We start from the raw sequence: 23,499 nt of genomic DNA, 5'->3' as shown, positions 1-23,499 counted from the left end.
TATATAGAGAGAGAGAGAGAGAGAGAGAGAGAGAAGGAGCAAAAGCAAAGTGTCACTTTCTGAGTTTATGATTTGTACACGTTAACCACTCCAAATCGCTGCCATTGCCAACACACTCAAATCTGATATCTCAATTCAGATGCTTTTGTTGCGCTTTCACCTTCACTTTCTCATATAAGAAGCCGAACCCACGCACACCAAGACAAGGCATGCACAATACATGTTTGCAGAAAGGACGAAGAAGAAGAAGAAGAAGAGATCATGAAGTTCTGCAAGAGATACCAGGAGTACATGCAAGGCCAGGAGAAGAAGCTTCCTGTTGTTGGCTTCAAGAAGCTCAAGAAGATGTTGAAGCGCTGCTCCCGACGACACTCAACATCATCATCATCTCGATCATCTTCTTCTCTTCCACTCAACACCTGCCCAGATCAATGCCCAGGTCACTTTTCTATTCAAAATCTCTCTCTTTTTTTTCCCCTTAACTTTTGCCTTCAATTCAATCACATGCATGACCTATTCTTTGTTTTCCATACACCAAATTGATTGCATGTTGAGCTTTAGTTGTGATTATGAATTAATTGTGCTGTGAATGTTTTTCATTCAGTGTGCGATGGAACCTTCTTCCCTTCGCTTCTCACTGAAATGTCAGCCATAGTAGGCTGCTTCAACCAGCGGGCTCAGAAATTGCTGGACCTGCACCTCGCTTCTGGTTTCAGAAAGTACTTCTTCTGGTTCAAAGGCAAATCACAAGGGAGCCACAACGCTCTCATTCAAGAAGGAAAAGACCTTGTTACTTATGCACTCATAAACGCTGTTGCAATCAGAAAAATACTGAAGAAATATGATAAGGTATTGCCCTTTTTGCTTGTTATGTTTGGAGTTTGGACAATTCAGGTGAAAAATTATTATGAGGCGTGTTAATTAATTCTTTAATTTGTATATGATTATTACTTATTTAATTCAATTGTATTTGTCACTGCATGCAGGTTCATTATTCCAGGCAAGGACAAATGTTCAAGTCACAGGTCCAGAGTATGCACAAGGAAATTCTGCAAAGTCCTTGGCTTTGTGAGCTTATGGCCTTCCACATCAATCTGAGGGAAACTAAGGTCCAGTCTAGGAAGGCACATGCTTTCTTTGATGGATGTTCTCTCTCATTTAAGGATGGAAAACCAGCACTCACTTGTGAGCTACTTGATTCCATCAAAATTGATATAGACTTGACTTGTTCTATATGCCTGGTAAGTTAACTCATTATTATTTGTTGGGTGTATTGGAACTAAATTTGTGTGTTTTATTCACATACGGAGTATCTTCATTCAGATTGCAGTCCCACTGTAGTTATTTATTTATAGATTACTATTGCTTGGATGCAGTCATGCAAATAGATCTAGTCAAGTTAGAGATTGGGTCAGGATTTTAAACCGAAGGAAAAACTTTAGCTTTCACCAAAATGTAGAAGATACTACCTCAGAATTCATAAACTGTTTTCTGTATGATTTCATACTGTTTTCTGTTTTTAGAACTTTGTGAAGAAAACTAGAAAAGAATGAAAATAAAAAAACCTTTTAGCCTGGAAACGAAAAGTACTATCATTGAAAATAAGAAGTAAACAGACCCCTAATAGTATCTAATAATTTTTGAATCTATAGCTCTAAAGAATTTAACTTTCAATTTTATCTTCTGAATATTTGGAGTACATCAACAATATTGATCCCCTCTTGTTCCTCAATGACAGGACACAGTGTTTGATCCAGTTTCTCTAACCTGTGGCCACATATTCTGCTATATTTGTGCTTGCTCTGCTGCATCAGTATCTATTGTTGATGGAATTAAGGCATCCGATTCTAAGAAAAAATGTCCTTTGTGCCGAGAGGTAACCCCCTTATCAGATATCATATTTGTATTGCAATTTGCAAGCTCTCCTGCAACTCCTTTGCTTGGAATGAAATGTAAAACCGAGTGTCCGTTCTGATTATTGCATCCAAAACTTATGTTTAAGAGGTGCAATGGATACTCAACCATGATTTAATGGACTATGAAACACATTGTAATATCAAACACACATGATAAGGATGTTATTCCATGCTTCATTTGCCTTTAGGCGGAAAAGCATTTTTTTTATCTGATGAATTGAGTTTCATTGTTCTTTCTTGTCAAGGTTTCTATGGCTTTTGATATCGTGAGCAACTAAGTCAACCACTTTTTTGGATAATAGATTAGATGTCTGTTACACTGACAATAGAGCTTATGCTAAGATTTCTTTTCATATTGCAGAGTGGAGTGTATGAAGAAGCTGTGCGCTTGGAAGAACTAAATATACTGTTGGGCCGAAAGTATGATCCTATTTGTTCCATTATTAAAGTTTAAATTTTGGAGGAGTGCTTACAGTGTATCCTTTGTAACTCTATTAATAAGCTAATGTTTGAAATACTTGTACAGCTGCCAGAAATACTGGGAGGAAAGGGCTCAATCAGAAAGGGTAGAGAGGCTTAAACAGATAAAGGAACACTGGGAATCGCAATGCAGGTTATTCGTAGGTGTCTAAGCAAAACGAGTCAAGAAGCCATCTCAGTTTCTGCGGTCAAAGCTTAAATGTGAATACACATTTGTTGATATATGGTTTGTGTATAACATTCTGTATCGTGTTTGTTAAAACCGCTTGTAAGCTGGTGTTACTTCTCAAGAAGGGGTTCTTTGTCAGTATCACTAATAAGAAAGGGGTGTTTCCTTGTGACATAAATTTTCAAGCAAAAAAACGGGAATTCAGTTATGAGATAGAAGCCGATTCCCTTTTTCTCTTTGTTTCTTTTCTGTCCGTAAATTGTATAAGAAGCTGTAGCCTAACTGGATATTGGATAAGATAATAACCAGTCTTCGTAAATAGTTTCGTGCATAATCAATTTCCGTGATTCACGGGCAATTACATGAATGCTACCTTGAAAACTCTGTATATGAATATGAGGGAAGCAAAGAAAGGGACATGCACCAAAACATAAATTTTGCTTTCCTTCGCGCATAATCCTTTTCTCTTTTGTTCACACTCGATGATAGGACGAGAGACAGAACAAGGTGATATTTAACATCAAACAATAACAGCAGCCTTTCATGTCGAGTCATTAGATATCATTAGTGAAGAATTTAATAGTTCACATAAGGTCTCAATGATCAAACTCGTTTTAAAGCAACTTTTACACCCATATACCATGAATAAATTTGCAAGCAGTAACAGGATTTCCTAATGATCAAACTTGTTTCGTTTCGAAGTGTGTCAGTAAGTACATGTAATGTAAAAGATGAAAAATACATCCTCAGTGTCGCAAAATTACCAACATCCATAGATCAAAATTACAACCTTCAGTATGGCATATTTCACTTGCTCAAAATAAGGGGATTCTTGTTTTTATGCATATGATACCTCTTGCATAGCTTCTCTAAAGTTGCAACTGAATGCTGCATGGGGTTTAGCTTTATATCCATGAGCATACTCTGCAAAAAAGATGACACACATATAAGCACCCATCTCACAATTTTTTGTAACCACAAACATGTAATTTAAGCATTAATCTCATAATTTGAGAGTCCTGAAAATACAAAGCAATATCAAACCTTGTAATCATCTCCATATTTATCAACCAGCCGGCTGATATGAACGCGCTGAATCGCAGTCAAAGGTTGAGGAAGAGCACCCCTACCATCTCTCCTCTTCTTTCCTAGAGCTGACTTCAAATCTACATGAACCAAAAAGATATATAAAAAAGACCCATCTTCCTAAGTGAAAATTAAAATACGTGTTACATGTACCTTGATAAAAGAAATTTAGACTAATATAAATGCCCTGGGTATTATTGGAACAAAACTATCAATCAAGGGTTCAAGGCTCAATTACAAGAACTAGCTAAACTAATTAACATTTCATAATTTATTAGAGAAGGAAGCCAATTAATTAAAGCACATCAGAGCTAAAAAATCAGAAGAAAATTCAAAGATAGAAAGGGAGTGAGTTACCGTCTTCTTCGAGGTCACTGCCGGAATCGTCAAGGGCGGAGTAGTCGTCGCCGGGGGGAGGTGGATCCTGAAGCGACTCGGTGTCGACGAGTTGGGGAGTGCGATATTCGGTGCTGAGCAAATTAGGGTTGGAGACGACACCGAAGGACTTGTAGTTCTGAGTTACAGTTCCCTGGTCGTCCCAGGTGGGGTCGAGGTCTGCCACTGACTCTGCCAGCTTCGATGGAACGGAAAACGCCGGCTTGAAAACCCGCGGTTTCTTCTTCGGCAACCCTATTCTAACCTTCGTACGAGATTGCTTGTACTTTCTTCGCGACCTTCCCATCCTCTCTCTTTTTCTCCGTCAGTGAAGTGTGAACTAGATTTGATGAAGAACCACAAATTTGGGTGCAGCTTACGGAGGAAGGTGCAAGGCAAGGGTTTATCGCGATGTGAGGGGTTTAGGGCACACGTGTATCAAAATTCCATTTTGATTTTCAGATATCAAAACGGTGTCGTTCGCTCAGAAGTTCCACGCTATAGCATTATTTAGCATCAATAAATGGTTCATATTTTTCTTGTCATCTAATTTGGAAACTAATATCTCTTTAATTTTTCTTTTCTTTTTTTGAATATAAGAGTTTAATTTTAATATTCCAATACACGACCATCTAATCATAATCTAATTTCACTTGTTTAGATAATTTTTTAAGTAATTTTTTTTTTGTGATATGATAATCCATGATTGAATATATGTATAAAAACTCCATTCCACAAACATGGTACATGAAAATTAAATTTTAAGTCTAATTAGAAAATTAATTTTTTTAATCAACAAAAAATCAAAACATTTATTGTGTGCTGTGATCCTCTCATTACATATGATTGAAGGCACATGATTAGCGAAAAAGAAATAAGCAAATTTGCTAGATGAGTATGCTTCAATATGGTGTCATTTGCCTGAAAAAGATTAGTAGTATTTTTGTGCCTGGATTCCATTGTATTTAGTTACATCAAAATGCACATTTTCTCAATTTTTAGAAGTATTTAAAGCAAGAGGTATGCTTGCTAAATGAACATAACATGATAACAATCGGTTTTATTGTGGAGTCGTCATATTAATAAATTGAAAGTTCCATTCAACATCATCAATGGTACTAGTCATCAGAATATGCCACCTATTACTACCTGATACAATTTTGCAAAATATTGAATAAATCTCCACATGCCTTTTGCCAATTTTCTGTGGCAAAAAAGAATTACCCATTTCCTTCACATGGTTCTTCCCATGTTCAACCAAAAGAATTATCCATACTTTTTTATTTTGAGGCCAAACATATATATGAGAGGTGGTTTTCTTATAGTCCTGTGGAACGGCTAGCATACTCGTGAACCAATGCTCCAAACAGAGATGGCCTTTGAAGCAAGTTTGAAGGCTTATCAAATTCTTTTGCTCTCCCTATCACAAGCATAACATGAACAACATTAAGACTATAGTACATTAACATAAAGGTCCAAGATGAAGGAATCAAAGAGAGTGCATATTTTGATACCTGCATCTACAACTAAAACTCTATCACAGTCCATGACTGTAGGTATTCTGTGAGCAATGCTGATGATGGTACATGCTGCAAAGTCCTCTCTTATGATCTTCTGAATCACACCATCAGTTTGCGAATCAACAGAAGCCGTTGCTTCGTCCATAAACAAGAGCCGGCTTTGCTTAAGCATAACTCGCCCCAAACAAAGCAACTGCCTCTGCCCCACACTCCAATTCTCTCCATTATCTACCACTGATAGGTCAAGAACAAGAGCATTATTCCCATTAGTACAAATGTAAAATGATGAATTTCAAGCAGTTCAAGCAAAATGTACCTAAAGAGTCAAGCTTTTCAGGCTTAGCAGACACTGCCTCTTTTAGTTGACACCTTTCCAAACTCTACAACAATATAGAAACTTAGTTTAACATGAATTTTAGGCCACATAAGGATAGAACCAAACCAGACATAATGGTGTGTGTTTTACCTTCCATATATCTTCATCTGTGTACTGTCCAGTTGGATCAATATTGCTTCTGACAGTTCCTTCGAAAAGGACAGGCTCCTGAGGGATGATACCAAAGCGAGATCTAAGATCATGAAGCCCCAACACTGATATGTCAATGCCATCAATAATTATTTTGCCTCCTGAAGGTTCCACCAGCCTGAAGAAAACTTGAATCAGAGTTGATTTTCCACTTCCAGTGCGGCCTACAACACCAATCTTTTCTCCTCCATAAATGCTTAAAGTAATGCCCTTGAGAACTAGAGGAGTGTTCGGACGATACCGGACCTGTTTTCCAAAAGTTCAGTCATCACAACAAAGTACAATCAGTGTTGATCAATGCATAGGGAAGAAAACTAGAATGCAACATATTTCATTTCATCATAGGATATATTAATCAATTTGGCTAAAATTCTTGTTTGTTACCTGCAAGTCTTTAATATCAACATTGCCTTGACCTGGCCAATTTGAAGGAGGCAAACGATCCTTAATAATCCATGCCGGTTCTGATGGAATATTTGTAAACTGTTTTATCCTCTCAACAGATACCATTTTGTTCTCAATGAAGCAGCTCATGTACACAGCCCAGAACAAGACAGCATTCAATGACAAACCATAAGAAAGAGATAAACCAACATTTTCTACATGAAACAGAAAAATGCAGTTAGTTTTTATGTCAAGGGTCACCAAAAGGCAAAATGAACTTTAAGAGGTTTTGGCTTACCTGGCTTTATGATATTGCTTGGTAAGAGGATCATGAACATGGCTGAAATGCAGAAAACCAAGCTTCCAAGCAATTCTAAGCGGAATCCCAACCACTCATTGGAACTATAGTTGTGGAAATCCATTCTTAAATTAGCATTCACCCTTTTAACATTCTCTTCGGTGAATCTCTTCTGCTTTCTGAATGCTCGGACTGTCATGACCCCTGAAATGCTTTCCGAGAAGTGATGAATAACAGGTGCTTTGGTAATTTGATCCAGTCGAGTTAACTCGCGAGATGAAGCAAGAAAATAACCCTGTAAGGCCCCAGAAAAAAAAATGGAAAATGTTAACAAGATATGCATGTTAGTCAATGCAATGTAAGCCAACAAAACAAGGTAATTATATTCATACCCGGTACCATATGTTCAACCAAACAAGAGGAATCAACAAGAATGCTGTTGGCCATGAATTTTGACAGGTGATGATGAAGATGCTGAGCACTGTAATGTACATGGCAATGACAATTCCAAGAAACAAGGGAAGAAGAACATCAACATTGGTCTGATCAGTGGATGCCTGCAGAAGTTGAACAAAAAGAAATTAAAATTGTTACCATAACTTATAAGCATGTGCTTGCTTAACAATTTAAGATAAATAACCTATGTAATTTGGTGCTGAAGTTCTTACCCTACTAAGAATTCTTCCTGATGGTGTAGTGTCAAAGAAAGACATGGGTGCATGAAGGATGCTGTGAAGAATTTGAGTGAAGAAAAGTTGTGCCGTCTTTAGCCCCATGAATGTGTATGAGTAGGATCTTATAACTACCAAAAAAACTGAAACAAGAGAGATGATTGCATAGATGGAAATAAACAGAGAAGGGTTGAACACTTGAGCACGTTCTTCTGATGTTTCATATGCTAGCCAATAATCACTTGCCATCAAAGATGCTTGCCATAGCAAAGAAAGAATCAATATTCCTGTAATGCCCCACCACCCAAAAGCCTCAGTGCAGTAGAGTTTGTACATATGCAAGCTAACTTTGCCTGTTTCCCTTTCCTCTTCTTTTATCAGTTTAGAACTTTCATTGCCAGACTTTGGCTGATCAAGAGAATTGCTCTCACCATTGGCTCCTCTGTGACCAGAAGGTGTTGGAGATTTCGATGGACTATTCAGGCTTTCGCCGACAGTAGTTGAGCCTTGCTCTACTATTTCCATGGAGGTTTCGTGTGCAACAACCAAAGCTTTGAAATCCAGTCCAGAATCAAGTATATCATCATACTTTCCTGCTTGGACTATCATTCCATCTTTCATGACCTTTAACAAGCATTTGGATCACTCTCGAAGTCAAATCAAGATTCAAAACAGATGCAATGGAACATTAATGGATGCAAAGAAGAGACTCACCAATATAAGATCCACATTATGTAGAAAATCTACTTGGTGTGTTACAAGGACTACAGTCTTGCCTTTTAAAGCCCCCCTCACACATTCCTGAATAAAAGACAACCATTGAAGTGGGATTAAGATAAAATCTTAATTAACAAAGAATATTTCAATACAACAAAAACATTACTAAATAACTACCTTAAATATTTCAGAACCAGTGTGAGCATCAACAGCACTAAAGACATCATCAAGAAGATAGATATCACAGTCTTGGTACACAGCCCTGGCGAGTTGTATGCGCTGCTTCTGTCCACCACTGAGGTTGATGCCACGCTCTCCAATCTCAGTCTGATCCCCAAACTCCATCATTTCCAAATCTTTCTCCAAGCAACAAACCCTGATGACTTCATTGTACTTTTGTCTGTTCATTGGCATACCAAAGAGAATGTTTTCCTCAATGGTCCCATTCTGAATCCAAGATGTCTGTGCAACATAAGCAGTACTTCCACAAACCCGAACCTGCAACACCAACATAGCATTACAATTTGACACATGTGAGGTTGGCTACATAGATCAGATAATGAAAAAAAAAAACATAAGATAATAGAAAATGCCTACAAATTTCTCAACCCTCAACTAGAAATCATACCTTTCCAGAAACTTTGCGCATTTCACCAAGAATTGATGCCAAGAGAGATGACTTTCCAGACCCTACAGTCCCAACAATTGCTGTAAGATCCCCTTTTCTGATCTCCAAATTGATATCCTTCAAGTCATGCTGTAGGCTGTCATCATCCCAGCTGAAGGTCCCATCACAGACCTCAACAGCAGTGTGTCCACTGCAGCCTTCCTCTCTTTCGACCGAATCATTCGACAATTCCCTGCTCAACATGTATCTGTCTAGCCTTCCCAGTGATATCATTGCTTGTGAAAGAGATATCATGGACTGTGGAAACGTCCTAATTGGTTCCTGCAAGATCTTAAATATTGTTGTTGTGGTGAAAACTGTGGCTGCGTCGAGGCGAACTCCAAGCAAAATAGCTGTGCCAAATGTCAGAGTTGATATCAGCAATGGTGTGCTCCACATCACAACAATGTTGCCACAAATCGAGAACATGAACTTGGACAACCACTCAAACTCTGACTCACGGAACCCCATGATTCTCCCATTGAAATGCTCCTCCCAAGCCTGGAACTTGATCACACGCATGTAGTTAAGCATCTCATTCATTGCTTTCATTCTCGAGTCGCGATTCTTCATCACATTGAATTGAAAACGGTTGTTTCTCTTTGTGCCAACCACAACAAATGCAAGAACACCAAGAAGACCAAGTAAGGCTGTAACTACAGAGGCACCCAAAGCATTATAAAGTAGAAACAAGGCAACAGTGACTTGAAGCGGAGTCACCCACACGGAATGCAACTGAAGCATCATATCAGAGAGTTGTTGAGCATCAACAGCCATGTAATTCACAATAGTCCCAACACCATGATCTTGCCTTGAGGAGCAAGAAAGCTTGAGGCCCTTCTTGTACAGAGAAGTGATGAGTGTGCATCGGATAAGCATCCCAAGCTTCTGAGAATTGAAGTTGAAATGATGAGTGGTTAAAACTTCCACAAACTTAGCAACAAGGAGGATCAACACTAGGTAGTACCCTTCATAAACAGAACTTCTCTTCCCTGAAGTGAAATCAACAAAGCTTTGTATGAGAATTGGACCCACAAACATGACACAGACCCTAACAACAGCAAGGAATGCGGTGAAGGCCAATTCCCTCCAGAAGCACCGGATCAATGTGACTCGAACCGGATGCTTCGTCCTTTCATTTGATTTTGGCCATTTTGATTCAAAGATAACAGACATCCTCTCAGCTCTATGCTCAGGTGAAAGGGTTGGAATCTCATCAATCTTCAATGGGGACTTGTACCCTTTACTCAACAAGGGGTTTATCCAAATCCAAAATGCCTTGGATACTATAGAAGCCGAAGCAAATTCAGTGACTCTAGATTTTTCCAGAGTATCATCATATAGCTTAGTTTCCTCATCAATAAGTGGTTGTATTTCCTCATTGGACATAATGCCAGTGGACCCTTTGACTGCGACAAAGAGAAGAAACAGCGACAGAGGCAGGGATATGAAAGAAGCTATGTCATCCACCTTGAAGATGAACTCTTTGGTTCCATCCACATCCACAGAGACCAAACGTATAATCCCAGAAGCCACAAACAAGCAAGTAATAATAAAATACACAATCCAATAAAATCGAAGTGTAAGAGGATGAGTTACAGCTTGGAATCTTTTCTCATGGATGATTAACACTGCAAGTATTAATTGTGTTATGGCCTGGACTAACCAAAACATTCCATCAACTTGCTTCCATGGAATCTCAGTTGAACTGGTAAATACCAGAACACAAGCAATGGTGTACAATAAGGCCAGAACAGAAGTTGCAGCTAAAGTTAGCTTAAACCATATGGTTACTGAGACAAAGGGTCTGTTATTATTTCTGATAAGTGGCTTGTTGAGTCCATTGGTGGAGGAGGAGCCATTGGAGGTGAACCTAGAATAGAGCTTGATCACGGCAAACACAAAGAGAATGAGCAAGAGTAAGACATCAATGGCAGATAGCATAGCTCTCTGAGGACATGGAGACAGGAAAATGAATCTCAGCCATTGAGGTAGAGTGTCTCCTGAGGTTGGAGATGCACACGAGAGAGAAGTGATCCATGGTGCAGTTGTTGCGGATGACATGTTCTATGCAAAATCTGAAGAAACTTAGAACTAATGAGTCCTTTCCTCTCTACTATGTTATAATATGTTTGATTCTCATCAACCTAGGACCACAGAACAAATAATCATAGTTATTTATTGCACTAATTAATCCTACTATGACATAAACGGCTCAAAAGTGCTGCAAATTTATAGCAATAATAAATATTCTGATCAACAATTTAAAGGGATTCTTAAATATATGCAGAGAAATCAGAGATCATGGTTAAAGTGGGGGGAAAAGTAGTAAGAAATCCGAATTGGAAATAGAAAAAAAGGTATAGGAATAATAATAATGATTACCAAAGAGTCTTGCACGACAGAACCAACAACTTTTTAGGAATGGAAAATCAACTTAAACAGCAAAACCATTATTTGATCAACACGTGAAACAAAGCACCTTTTTGTTCAACCAAACAAAAGGCATTTTTTAACAAACTTCAAAACACCTGGATTTTCCAAAAACCGAGATCCTAAAGTACTAAAAAGTAAAAACCAAAGAGGGGAAAACAAAAACAGTGGTCCCCCAAACTTTGCTTCCTTCCCCAGCTGTGATCCACAAGAACTTCGTTTTGTCTTGGAGTGACTCGTGCTACACGAGTTCACTGAGTAGCCTACCACAAAATAATGGTGATTGCTGAGGCTCAAGTCGGTTTATTTGCACCAGCACCAGTAAGTCAGTAACTAACAATAACTACTACCCGACTCAGTTGTACTTTTTAAATTATGTCTTTTAGGAACACAACGGAATCGTTGTGAGAGGGAGCATACAGTGTTTGAATAACTTACATTACATATGAAAAGAACAACGAGGAAGCTTCTGGAAGATCCAGCACATAAGTCAAAAGAAAAGCAAATAAAGGAAGCAGCTTTGAATGAATGAAAGGGAAGCATATTTATACCTGAGGGAACTAGCAAGTAATAAATAAGCAGAAAGGGATGGAAGAAGAGTTCTCTTAATTGAAACGGTTCGGTTAGGATCCAGTAACTGTGTCTGTGGCTATGGAGGAACTACGTGGAAAAATTGTTCTCTCTAACACCACTTTCACCTTCACCACCTTCACGTGCTGAACCTTCATTAATCATTATTGCTTCTGCCAAACTGCAACATATTTAAATTGCTTCTCCACGCAACTAATTAATACACCTTCTAGACAAAATTCTCATACCACAATAATAACGGGGGAAAGATTTATAAAACTATAAAATAAAAGGTTAATTATTATGTAAACTTAAATATATCAGTAGAATGTATATGTTAATTAAAATTACTAGTTAATATAAATAAAAATTGTTGGCCACTAATTTTTAAAATTTCTTTATTTTGAGGAGAGCTAATTTGACAATAAGATATTCTACGAATGGACCTAATACATTGATATTTGACATCCAATTACTATTTGGCATGGATCATCCGCTCGCTAAGAATGTCACACTCACAAAGTGGAGCCACATACAACGTTCTCTTTTTCTTTTTCTTTTTTGTTTTTCTGTGATTTAGGAACTCTTCAAAACTTAAACTTGGTGTCATTGTTTCCACACATTTGGGAAAATGTTTACTTTTATTGTGAGAAATCTTTTTCTTTTTATTGGTTTTAGAGAAACTTTACAAAATTTAAAGTTGGTATTCTTTATAATAATTAGGGTCCGTTTGGAACTTCAAAAGTAACTTTTTTTTTTATTTTTGACTTATGAAAAATAGTAATATTAATGTCTGGTACAATTTTTAAAATCAAATTACGGCTTTTTAAGAAGCTATTTAGAAGCTTATATAGAAGTTAAAAAAATGATTTCTCTCATAATACTCCTACTTTTTATCATATTTCTATAAAATAAGCACTTTTAAAGCTAAAAATCTAAACACAAAATAACTTATTTATAAGCTATTTTTAATATAATCATTTATTATTTAAGTTATTTTTTCAAAAAGAACTTAATTAAACTGTTTCTCCAAACTGGATCTTAGTCTGAAAGGTGAAAACAATTATCAAACTTAAGGGATGTGAATTGAATACTTATTTGATATTATTTGATTTTTTTTTTATCACAAGAAATTATTGATATACAATTTGATTTAATGACCATAAATATAATATACTGTTGATAAAATAAAAATTTGGACGCAAGATTTTAAATTAGGTGACGGAAAGGAGTGTGTATACAAAGTTACAAACTTTGTTGGAAGAATCGAGAGGAGAAATATTGGTATTATTCTATTCCATAATATTAGCACCAACTAAAATTTAATGATAACACCAATTCTCTTATGCCAATGAGTAATAACTTAAATGGCATAGTCTCTCCATACTCAATTAAAATATTGCGGATTTGAGTCTCATATCTTTGGTGTATATATATAAAATAAAAAAAAAAAAACCAATTCCCTTATATATAATATATGAATAAATCCGAGACTTGGAACTCATCATAGTCGTAATTAAATATCAGCAAAGAACAGAAAGATATTTGATATACATGCTGCAAGTTCATCAAAGTACGTAATTAGCGAAAAGTTAAGAATGAATGAGTCATAAATCATAATACACGATGGAGTGACGGCCACCCCTTTGGCATGGAGCGTTTGGAGATTCTTACACCCTTGTTAGTTGTCAAAAAGTTGGGTATGTTTCGTTCAACTGTACAAATACGAATGTTTTTTAAATAAAAACAATAAATCATACTTTCCGTTGGTACTTAATAGGGTTAATAGTGAAATTCGTTCTTAAGAGATTATCTATTTTTTAAATTAGTCTTCAAAATTTTTTTAATCATATTAGTCACTAAAAAATAAAATGTAAGTCAAATAAGTCTTTTCGTTAGATGATGATGTGGTAGGTTAATATCACGTGTCATAAGATGATTGGTCGACGTGTTAGGTCAGTGACACCTAACACACCACATGTCACTTGACATATAAAAAGTTATTTATAATCAATTCCTAAAAGTCCTAAAATTTTAAAAATTAATCAAATTAGTCCTTATATAAATTTTTTTATTTTTTCTTCACAATATTAAATTTGAAATCTTTACTTTGGGATTGTGCAAGGTGTACTAGCTAAGATGGCTTCCTTGATATCATCAAAAAGATTGAAAGGGTTAATAAGGAAACTTGGGAGTATTTGAACAAGTGGCCCTATGCAAGGTGCAACACAGGGAACTGCTACAAAGCTTGCAAATTTCATGAAGTTTGTGTCCAACCCTGAATTCAAGGCACCCAGACACAAAAAATAAAGATTAAGATGATTATGTTTAGGAAAAACAGGCTGTTTTTTTTTATCTATTTTGCTGATGTTGTTTACAATGCCTAAAACATTGTCCCAGTGTTGGGAATTTTAGAATTTGAATTTTATCAGATCAATATGTCAACAACTTTGATATACTTAGTGTTTTGGCTCTATATTGTGTCTTTTTTTAGTCAAACATTACCAGTATGAATTATGAATTATGACTTTATTGAATTGAGTTTTCTCAGCCTTTTGTTTATATCGTATCCTCTGTTACAAACTTAAGAGTAGTTCAAATCATGTCCATTTCTATTTCATTGAAAAGAAGTCCAGGAACAAAAGTATGCATATAATCAAACACTTTAATTTCCATTTCTTTCAAACAAAAGGATAGGAACAAGTATATGAACAAGGAATGCATATAACATGCATGTCATTTGTTTTTTGCTAGATACAGTTGACTCTGCTGTCTATCCAGCTTTAATACAAGAACACCAATTACAATCAGCAGCATGAACACAAACATCAAAATTCCCTCCATTTTTAGAACCCTAATTTCAGCTTCTAATTTACCAAATTTCCAAGCCATCTTCATCTTCCATTCTTCATCATCAACTGAATGTCTTGTTCTATCGTCACATGGCATGGCATCTTTCAAAACTTTATCAACCCACATAAACAATTCACACCATTTCTTACCCACAGTCTGTACATCAAAGAAAATTCAATCAGCAAAATTTATATCCATAAATACAGCAATCAACAACAATAATACTTACATTGTAGTTTGGGCAACCCAGGAACGGTCTCCCTGGATTAGAATCCGTCCCTAACCACCGCAGCACCGGTCTCGACCCGCAGGCATACCATTCTGGCAAACGAGCTTCTCTGTTTCTGTTCATTCTCCTCATGATGCTTCCAAACGATCGTGGGTTGTTCGAGCTCCCAGCTGCATTACTCGTGCTAGCCATAACCTTCGGGCTTCAGAGAGGGGGAACAGAAGAACACAGCACCGATGAGGAGACAGCAGAGTGAACAATATGGCCTTCAAAAAAGGGGATTAGGATTTTAACTTCACCTGAGGGACCAAATTGAGTCGGAAGAGTTTACTCTACCACACCAGCTAGCCGTTGTGAGTCCCACATGTCACCAACGCTGCCAGCTAAGCTTTCCGGTTGCGCCACGTGTGCTGAAATTGCCGGAAGGACCATTTTGAGTCCCGGAGTGCAAGTTCGGGGATGACTCTGAGTTTATATGGTAGAACTCAATAATTAAAAAAATGATTTGTGGGATTACTTGTTGAATCTTAATATTTTAATATAATTTTTTTAAATAACTACTATATTTATTCAATGAGATCTAAAAGCTCAAAACATTTAAAATAACTACTATATTAGTGAAATCCAAAATATTAAAACTCTTAGTTTATAACTAATTTTAATATTTTGGATTTTACTAAATAAATATAGTAGTTATTTTAAATATTTTATCCTTTTAGATCTTACTAAATAAATATAGTTATTTTAAAAAAAAAACTATATTAAAATAGTAAGATTTAACAAGTGATCGTCGGAAGAGTTTACTCTACCACACCAGCTAGCCGTTGTGAGTCCCACATGTCACCAACGCTGCCAGCTAAGCTTTCCGGTTGCGCCACGTGTGCTGAAATTGCCGGAAGGACCATTTTGAGTCCCGGAGTGCAAGTTCGGGGATGACTCTGAGAAACTTTTAAGTTCAGGGACTACTATGAGGCTCGAGTGCAACTTCAGGGACTACATTGAGGCTTATCTCCATCCTTTCTCTGTTTTATTTATCTTACTAACAAACAATTAAAACGGTTATCTCCCCACTTTTCTCTATTTTATTTATCCATCAACTTCACGCTTCCCACTTATTCATAGAACTTGAATTTTTTATTTTTTAAATTTAAACCAATCTAATTCGATCTACAATTTAATTTAAAATTTTTTCATTACTATAAACGAGATATACAAAAAAATGAAAAAATACACGTACTTATTTGATAAACGAAATACGTGCAAAATTATTGTAAACAAGATATAAGAGAAGTATTTATTTCGATAAATATTTTTTAAATTATTTATTTCAGTAATTATTATAATTAATTTATTTATTAAAATAAAAAATTCCATATATATATATATATATGAACGTCAATTTCAATTACACCCCAAATGTTGTCTTTGACATTTCTAATTCTAAGCGATATTAATTTTTTAGTTACTTTTTATTTGGGGTATAAATAATTACTCATAATATTCTTTAACCTTATAAAACTAAAAGTAACTAAGAACGAGAAAAATGAGAAGAAAGTAAATAAAATTGATTCATAGAAACATCATTTATTTATATATTTTAAGCTTTTGATTTTCCATTATTGAAACATTTATTCAAAGGGAAAATGTTGCAAACATAGGGCTACAAATTGTGACATGGAGGTGGGTACTGACACATACATTTGCTATTAATGCAAAACCCATATATATAATGGTCTTCATTAGATGAAGATTAATAGATCTCATTTATTAAATTATATATATAGATGGTGCATATAGAGATATGACAATTGAACTGACTCACTTTGAGAATTTCTAATGGTTATAATTACCGCATATTTGTCAATAGGATATTCTCAAGATGAACATAGTAATAGAGTTTCGTTTGACATGCGACTGTCATAGTAATTAACAATGTATTTATTATACTTTGATTCCGGACACCTAATACCCTAGGGTGCTAGTTGAATGGATATTGGGTATGATTTAAATACTTGTAGAATTAATGATTAGTCAATAAGAAATCCGTCAACTCTCGGTAAAGAGTTTGAACTCTATGATTATAATGACTGAGATGAATAAAACCTTGGCCAGGGGATTGAATGAATGAAGAAAAGAGTTTCTTAAGTCATTCACAGTTCATTATAATAATGGTAACATGTTAGAGGTTGACAATTAAATCATATTCTAAGGGTTAACCAAGAGTTGGAAAGATGGAAGGAATTATATTTTGTTCTTCTAAGGTTCTTAGTAAAAATATATTAATTAATACTATCGGGTCGTTGAGGAGTGTTGCTAGACGCTAACCTTGATTAGTAAATTTAGTATGACTAATTTACTACCCGCTTAGTATTAAACCTATGGGGTTACACACTAACGAGGGTTCTAATCTTTGCTGTAGAATTATTTAATTATTATTTTGATTTGATCAAATAAATAATTCAAATGGAATATTATTGTATTCTTTGCTAGCACCAAGAATATAATAATAATATGATAATTGAGAATATTAAATGAGATTTGAGAATAATTAGTTATTCTATTTCTGAATTTGAATTATAATTTTGGATGAGATCCAAATCGATTATGTTTTAAATTGTTATGATATGATTCATAAAATTTGAAAGATCCAGATTTGGAATTTCAATATATGATTTAAATTTTAATTAAGAATCAAATTTAAAATCAGTAACAAATCTCATACTATATATATGTATGCCAAGAGTAGAGGAATTACAGATGAGAAGAGAATAACAAGGGTTTTATTCCTTTACCTCTACACACATAAACATATGTGAGCCTGATTCTTGGAGAAGAATTTTATGGCGTGTAAAGAGTTGCAAGAGGTTTCTCAATTTAGATCAGATGTCCATTGGTCAAGGAGTTGACAGCAAAAGTTGGTCTCAGTGTGGATATGCATAGCGCCTTCGTACCATCGAAGGAGAAAAAGATTTTTACTAGCGTACTCAGGTATTTAGATCTGATCTACTATATATTTATTATTGGAATAAAGTTTAAGCATAAAATAGATCTTTATGATTACTTTCTTTTCTTCCGCTGCGTGTTATAAACACATGGTAATCCTTCAATTATAAATAACTTTTTTATATGTCAAATGACACGTGACATACTAAGTATCACTGACTTGACACGTCAATCAATCATCTTGTGACACGTGGCATTAACCTACCACGTCATCATCTAACAAATAGAAGGACCAATTTGATTTACGTTTTATCTTTCAAGGACTAATATGATTAAAAAAATTTTTTGAGGACTAATTTAAAGAATGAGTGATTTTTCAAGGACGAATTTGACTATTAACCCATAGAAAAGAGGGAGCGAGATTTATCCCCTTTTTGTTGGCTTTGCCATGCACTTGAATGGTCCACAATGTCAATTAGGAAGGTGGATGCCAAGTGAAAAAAGAAAAATAAGTTTTTGATAAAATAGTTTAATTAAGCAATAAAATTATACCATGCGATGCAACTTTACAGATGGATAGATTGACCAAATTTGAGAAAATAATAAAACTATTGGAAAATTATCACGTCTGCCATAGTACTTTCTTTTTTTTTTTGGACAGGGTCTAGGCCCACAAGATGAACCTGACCCAACCCAAGCCAACCCATTACCATTTCCTTTCTTTTCTCTCTTTCCCAGACCGCAGACCAAAACAAGCAAAGTAATAGTAAAGGATGCTATTTACACATGCAAAAAGGGAGAATTGGGGAAAAACCTCCTCCAATTGCACCTCAATCATCCAACCTTGTCAGCCGTAAAGAACTTGATCGCTAAGAAGATAGAGTTGTTGACGACAACAACGACAATCTGCCATTGTCCGCCGCTGTGTTGCTGTGAGATGGGGTAAGCTGCAACCCCCTATAATCCCTCTGGATAAGAATCGTAGCGCAATTTCTGGCAACGCAGGGCAGAAAAGTATCAGAGGTCAAGTTAACAAGTGGAGAGGTGCAACATTAATGCAACCTCCAGTGTCATTGTGGCTCCACGCCAGAGGAGCCACTGTTGATCCCCTTCCTCATCTATGACAGTGAAGCCATAAAGATGGTACAAACCCTCCTAATTTCAATTACCTTGCACCTAATTAACTCCCATTTCTATCAGTCATGATCTGTTCGCTATTCTTAATACCATAAAATTATCCTTTCGCAAAATATTTCTGATGGTTGATGGCTTATGCATGAGCCAATTCTGGTTGAGAGAATCCTGTACTGTGAGCTTTGCCACTTCATGCGCTAAAAAATTTTCTTCTCTAGCCACCCAGGTGAATCCACAATTTGGAATGCTTCTTGCTATATCTAGTATGTCTTCTAGGATAACTTGAATTTCTGCAATAAACGCCTGTGATTTTAGTGCTTAGATGAGTATCAGACTATCTGATTCTATGATAATTTTCTGCAGTTCAAAATTTTTCGCCATATTTAATGCTGCCCTAACCACTACCGCTTCTGCAACTAATGGCAAACTGGCAGCTATTGTGGAATTCAATCTTGAGAGAAGATTTTCAGTGTGGTCTTTAAATACCGCTGCTGTAGCTTCCGCAGAGTGCGCTTCAACAAACGCTACATCAATATTGCATTCAACCCATCCTGCCAGAGGCGGTCTCCAGGTAACCCTGCTGCATGCTCTTCTTTCATTAATAGAAGTCTTTGTTGGTTATTCAGCCATTTCTGCAAACTCTATTTCCATTAGTTTATCTTTGTGTATCACTGTTATTGGATTAGGTTTAGTCTTCTGATGTACTGCTTGATTTCTCGCTTTCCACATCTCCCAAACTAGAAAGCCAACCTTACTGCTGCATTGATCATAATTTGCCCCAGTATTCAACTTCATTTTTTCTAGAAGATCTCGCATCCATTTCCCAAAAGAAGAAACCATTAGGGCTGTATGGCAGCATTGAATTTGGGCTCCAAACCACGCCTACTTTGTTCATAGGCAGAGCAGCAATGCAAGCTCAGTGGTCTCTGGTTCCTGCAAACAAATTGCACATATAGGGGTGTTAGTTATTTTTTTATTATAAAGATTTCCAAAAACTGGTATTATGTTATGCGAAGCTCGCCATAAAAAGTTTCTGATTTTCTGAGGTACTTTTAATTTCCAAATCTCTAGCCATAAGTTCTTTAAGTCTTCACTGGTTGATGGGTTATTTCTATTATCAATGCTCCTTTCTTTTCTAACAACATGATATCCCGTCTTGATAGTGTATTTGCCATCAGATCTGAAAAGCCAGATGAACTTATCCTCCCTTCTAATAATACTCACTGGGTTTCTAATGATTTTTTCTACTGAAGCTCCATAAAAATGCTTCCTTAGCTCATTCATATTCCACCCCTCTCCTTCACTAATCAGCTCCTTTACAAACTTGATATCGTTATTTCTAATATGAGGACTCTTGTCCATGTTCATTATCCACCTATCTTCCAGGATTCTCACTTTCTCTCCATTCCCTATCAGCCATCTTCTCCATATCTCAAAAGAAAATTCTTGCCATGTACAATACTTTTCCAAATCCAAGATGTTGTCCTACCTACCTTAGCTTCTTTAAAGTCCTCATTTGAAAGTAACAAAGCCTTTAGTACTTGAACCCATACCGCTTTAGGATTTTCAAAAGTTCTCTATGCCTATTTTACCAAGTGTGCTATATTTTGATTGTAAAAATTCTTAAAACCAATTCCTCTATCCTTTTTACTCGCACATAACTTGTCCCAACTCCTCCAATGGATACCTCTTTCCTTACCCGAGGACACCCACCAAAATTTGGCAACTCTTTTACTAAGCCGTTGACAAAAACCTCTAGGAAAGAAAACCACGTTCATAGTATAGGCAGGTATCGCTTGAACTATCGATTTGATAAGGACCTCCTTCCCAGATTGATTAAGGAGTTTTTCTTTCTAACCTTCTAGCTTAGCTAACACTCTCTCCTCAATCTAACTCAGAGCTCTATTCTTTGATCTTCCCCAATGAGCCGGAAGCCCAAGATACTTACCTAGTCTATCCCACACTGATAATCCAAATATCTCTTCTATTTCTACTCTATTCCTAATTGAAATTTGGTTTCCAAACGTGATCCCAGACTTGTCGATATTGATTCTCTGCCTGAGGCTTCTTTGTACATATTCAAAATAGTTATGAGCTGATAAACTTCCTCTTCACTATCTTTTGAGAAAATTATACAATCATCCAAAGAGGAGATATAAGATAGCTGGTGCAGTAGGGGCAATTTTAACTCCATAAATTTTGCCCTATTCTCTAGCCTTGTCCATAAGGATGGTGAAGACCTCAGCCGCTAAGATAAAGAGGTACGGCGATAGGGGATCCCCCTGCCTAAGTCCCCTCTGGGACACAATGTTCCTCGACAAAAGTCCATTAATCTTAATCTTATAACTAATTTGTGTCACACACTTTATCATCATCTTAACCCAACGCCGGTTGAACCCAAAAGCCTTTAAAGTTGCTTTTAGGAATGACCGTTCCAACCTATCATAAGTTTTATTCATGTCAATCTTAATGGCTAAATTCCTGGAAGCATCCCTTTTTTATTTAACGCATAGAACAATTTCTGCACTATTTCCATCTTATCTTGGATCAGGCGTCTCCCCACAAAAGCACTTTGGATGGGTGATATAATCTTATCTATAATTCTTCTAAGCCTAATAACCATCATCCTTGAAATAGTCTTGTAAATAAAGTTGCAATAGCTAATTGGTCTGAGCTGATTAAGAGTTTCTGGAAAATTAGTCTTAGGAACCAAGACTAAAAAGGTTTTCCCAATGTTGCGTGGTAAATTCCCTTCATGAAAAAAGTTCTTAACAACTTCACAAACCTCTTTTCCAACAATTGTCTAGTGTTTCTAATAGAAGAGACCATTTAATCCATCTGGTCCTGGTGCTTTGAGATTTCCAAGGCTGAAGATAGCCTCTTTGATTTTCTGATCAGTAACCTCCTTCATGAGCTCCCCATTCATCTCTGCAGTCACTCTAATAGGAATATTACTTCTGCATTCAGTCATATTTAAATTCTTTGAAGCCTTAAAAAGACTTTGAAAATGATCCGCTGCCATCTTAAGAATATCGCTTTTCCCACACACCCATTATCCTCTAGAATCATTTAATCTCTCTATCCTATTCCTATCCCTTCTTTGGATGGTAGAGGCATGAAAGAAAGAAGTATTCTTATCTGCAAATTTCAACCATTTCACCCTCGACCTTTGCCCCCAATACTTTTCCTCTTGTCTTCATAGTCTAGTAATCTTCATTTTTAGTCTAATGATCTCCTTTTGTTGTGTCTTTGTATAGTCTCCTTTCTGCGCTTGTTTGAGGCTGTACTTTAGTTTTTCTATTTCATCTGCCCTCTTAAAGTTTACCCTACTCTATTTGATCAACTCCTTCTTACAGTTTTGCATCTTTCGATTCAAATTCGTCCAATGATCAACTCCACTATTATAGGTACTACTCCATCCTCTCCTTATAACAGTATCACAGTCGGTATGGTCAGGCCAATAGGCCTCAAATTTAAAACTTCTACTCCTTTTTCTTCTTGGTTTAAGATTGAGAACTAGAGGAGTATGATCCGAGCTTATAGCTGGTAAGGCTGAAAGCGTGGCATGTTGGAAAACTCTTCTCCATTCCTAATTGACAAGTACTCTATCTATCCTCTCTTTAGTAACGAAACCATTCCTTGGATTACTAAACCACGTGTATTTCATCCCTTGTAGTTCCAAGTCCATGAGTGCATTCTCATCTACAAAATTTCTAAAAGTTTCAATCTAACTCGTCAGTTTCGGGTGCAGTCCTACTTTCTCCTCTTGTGTAATAACATTATTAAAGTCCCCAATAAATATTTTTGGCTATTTCAAGTTGTTATTTGCACAAGTTAACTCCTTCCATGACTCCTTTCTTCTCTTGTGATATGGGTGGCCAAAAACAAAAGTTGCTTCCCAATCCTTATAATTGCCACTGCTGATTTTAGTTCTAATAAAGTTTTCACACCTGGAATAAACATGAATATTTATATTACTCTTCCAAAATAAACATAGTCCCCCAGACAGCCCCTGGGATTCCACACAAAATATGTTATCAAAACTTAACTTTCTCCTAATTTTAACACAACTTAGATTACTAGCTTTGGTCTCCATAAGGAACAAAAGGGATGGCCTGAAAGATTTACAGACACTTTTCAATTCAGTTATTCAGACACTATCGAGGGGGCCGCAATCCCTTAACAGTTCTAGCTGACGACAATTATGGCTGTTAGTGGGACATGTCAAGGCCCGCTTCCTCAACCATGATTGTTTCAGCTTCATTTTTGGACTTCATCCCTGGTTCTTGCATACAAAGTGCTTCTGCTTCCTTCATTTTATCTTCATAAACAACCTTGTTGCTTGTATCTTTTTTTTCTTTTGAGGTTCAGATTCATCCTGATGTTATAAGCCAGCTCTAAAGCCCACTGATATTCATTCCTCTGTTGTGGCATTGCAACGTTATCATCTTCCATTTCTTGTTGATCCTCAGCTAATTTGACGTAATACTCATTCCCATTCTCCATTCTTTGAATCATGGTTCTACCA

The 23,499-nt window shown here is 36.3% G+C and overlaps 3 protein-coding genes across 6 annotated transcripts; 1 reads left to right on the top strand and 2 right to left on the bottom strand.

Annotated features, from left to right (window-relative positions):
- On the top strand, positions 8–2,884 carry LOC107645632 (E3 ubiquitin-protein ligase BAH1). The gene is made up of 6 exons (XM_016349709.2): positions 8–439; positions 605–849; positions 987–1,241; positions 1,739–1,876; positions 2,278–2,336; positions 2,443–2,884. The coding sequence occupies exons 1-6, from the start codon at positions 262–264 to the stop codon at positions 2,546–2,548; spliced, it is 981 nt and encodes a 326-aa protein (XP_016205195.1). The 5' UTR covers positions 8–261; the 3' UTR covers positions 2,549–2,884.
- On the bottom strand, positions 3,177–4,496 carry LOC107645631 (nucleolar protein 16). Its single transcript, XM_016349708.2, has 3 exons — positions 4,009–4,496; positions 3,610–3,731; positions 3,177–3,489 (listed from the first exon to the last, which is right to left on the bottom strand). The coding sequence occupies exons 1-3, from the start codon at positions 4,331–4,333 to the stop codon at positions 3,373–3,375; spliced, it is 564 nt and encodes a 187-aa protein (XP_016205194.1). The 5' UTR covers positions 4,334–4,496; the 3' UTR covers positions 3,177–3,372.
- On the bottom strand, positions 5,062–12,104 carry LOC107645630 (ABC transporter C family member 4). 4 transcript variants are annotated; one of them, XM_016349706.2, is made up of 12 exons: positions 11,681–11,787; positions 8,771–10,956; positions 8,320–8,640; positions 8,140–8,226; positions 7,423–8,049; positions 7,147–7,311; positions 6,755–7,049; positions 6,457–6,671; positions 6,013–6,318; positions 5,863–5,926; positions 5,541–5,780; positions 5,062–5,446 (listed from the first exon to the last, which is right to left on the bottom strand). In XM_016349706.2, the coding sequence occupies exons 2-12, from the start codon at positions 10,871–10,873 to the stop codon at positions 5,346–5,348; spliced, it is 4,524 nt and encodes a 1,507-aa protein (XP_016205192.1). In that variant the 5' UTR covers positions 10,874–10,956; positions 11,681–11,787; the 3' UTR covers positions 5,062–5,345. The 4 variants fall into 4 exon arrangements, with proteins under 4 accessions (XP_016205192.1, XP_016205193.1, XP_016205191.1 ...); XM_016349707.2 differs by lacking the exon at positions 11,681–11,787 and adding an exon at positions 11,195–11,630; XM_016349705.2 differs by lacking the exon at positions 11,681–11,787 and adding an exon at positions 11,794–12,101 and having other exon boundaries at positions 5,338–5,446.

Source organism: Arachis ipaensis, chromosome B06 (genome assembly GCF_000816755.2).
Source record: "Arachis ipaensis cultivar K30076 chromosome B06, Araip1.1, whole genome shotgun sequence".
NCBI lineage: Eukaryota > Viridiplantae > Streptophyta > Magnoliopsida > Fabales > Fabaceae > Arachis > Arachis ipaensis.
The sequence above is the reverse complement of the archived record's forward strand: the minus strand, read 5'-3'. Positions and strand labels throughout refer to the sequence as shown.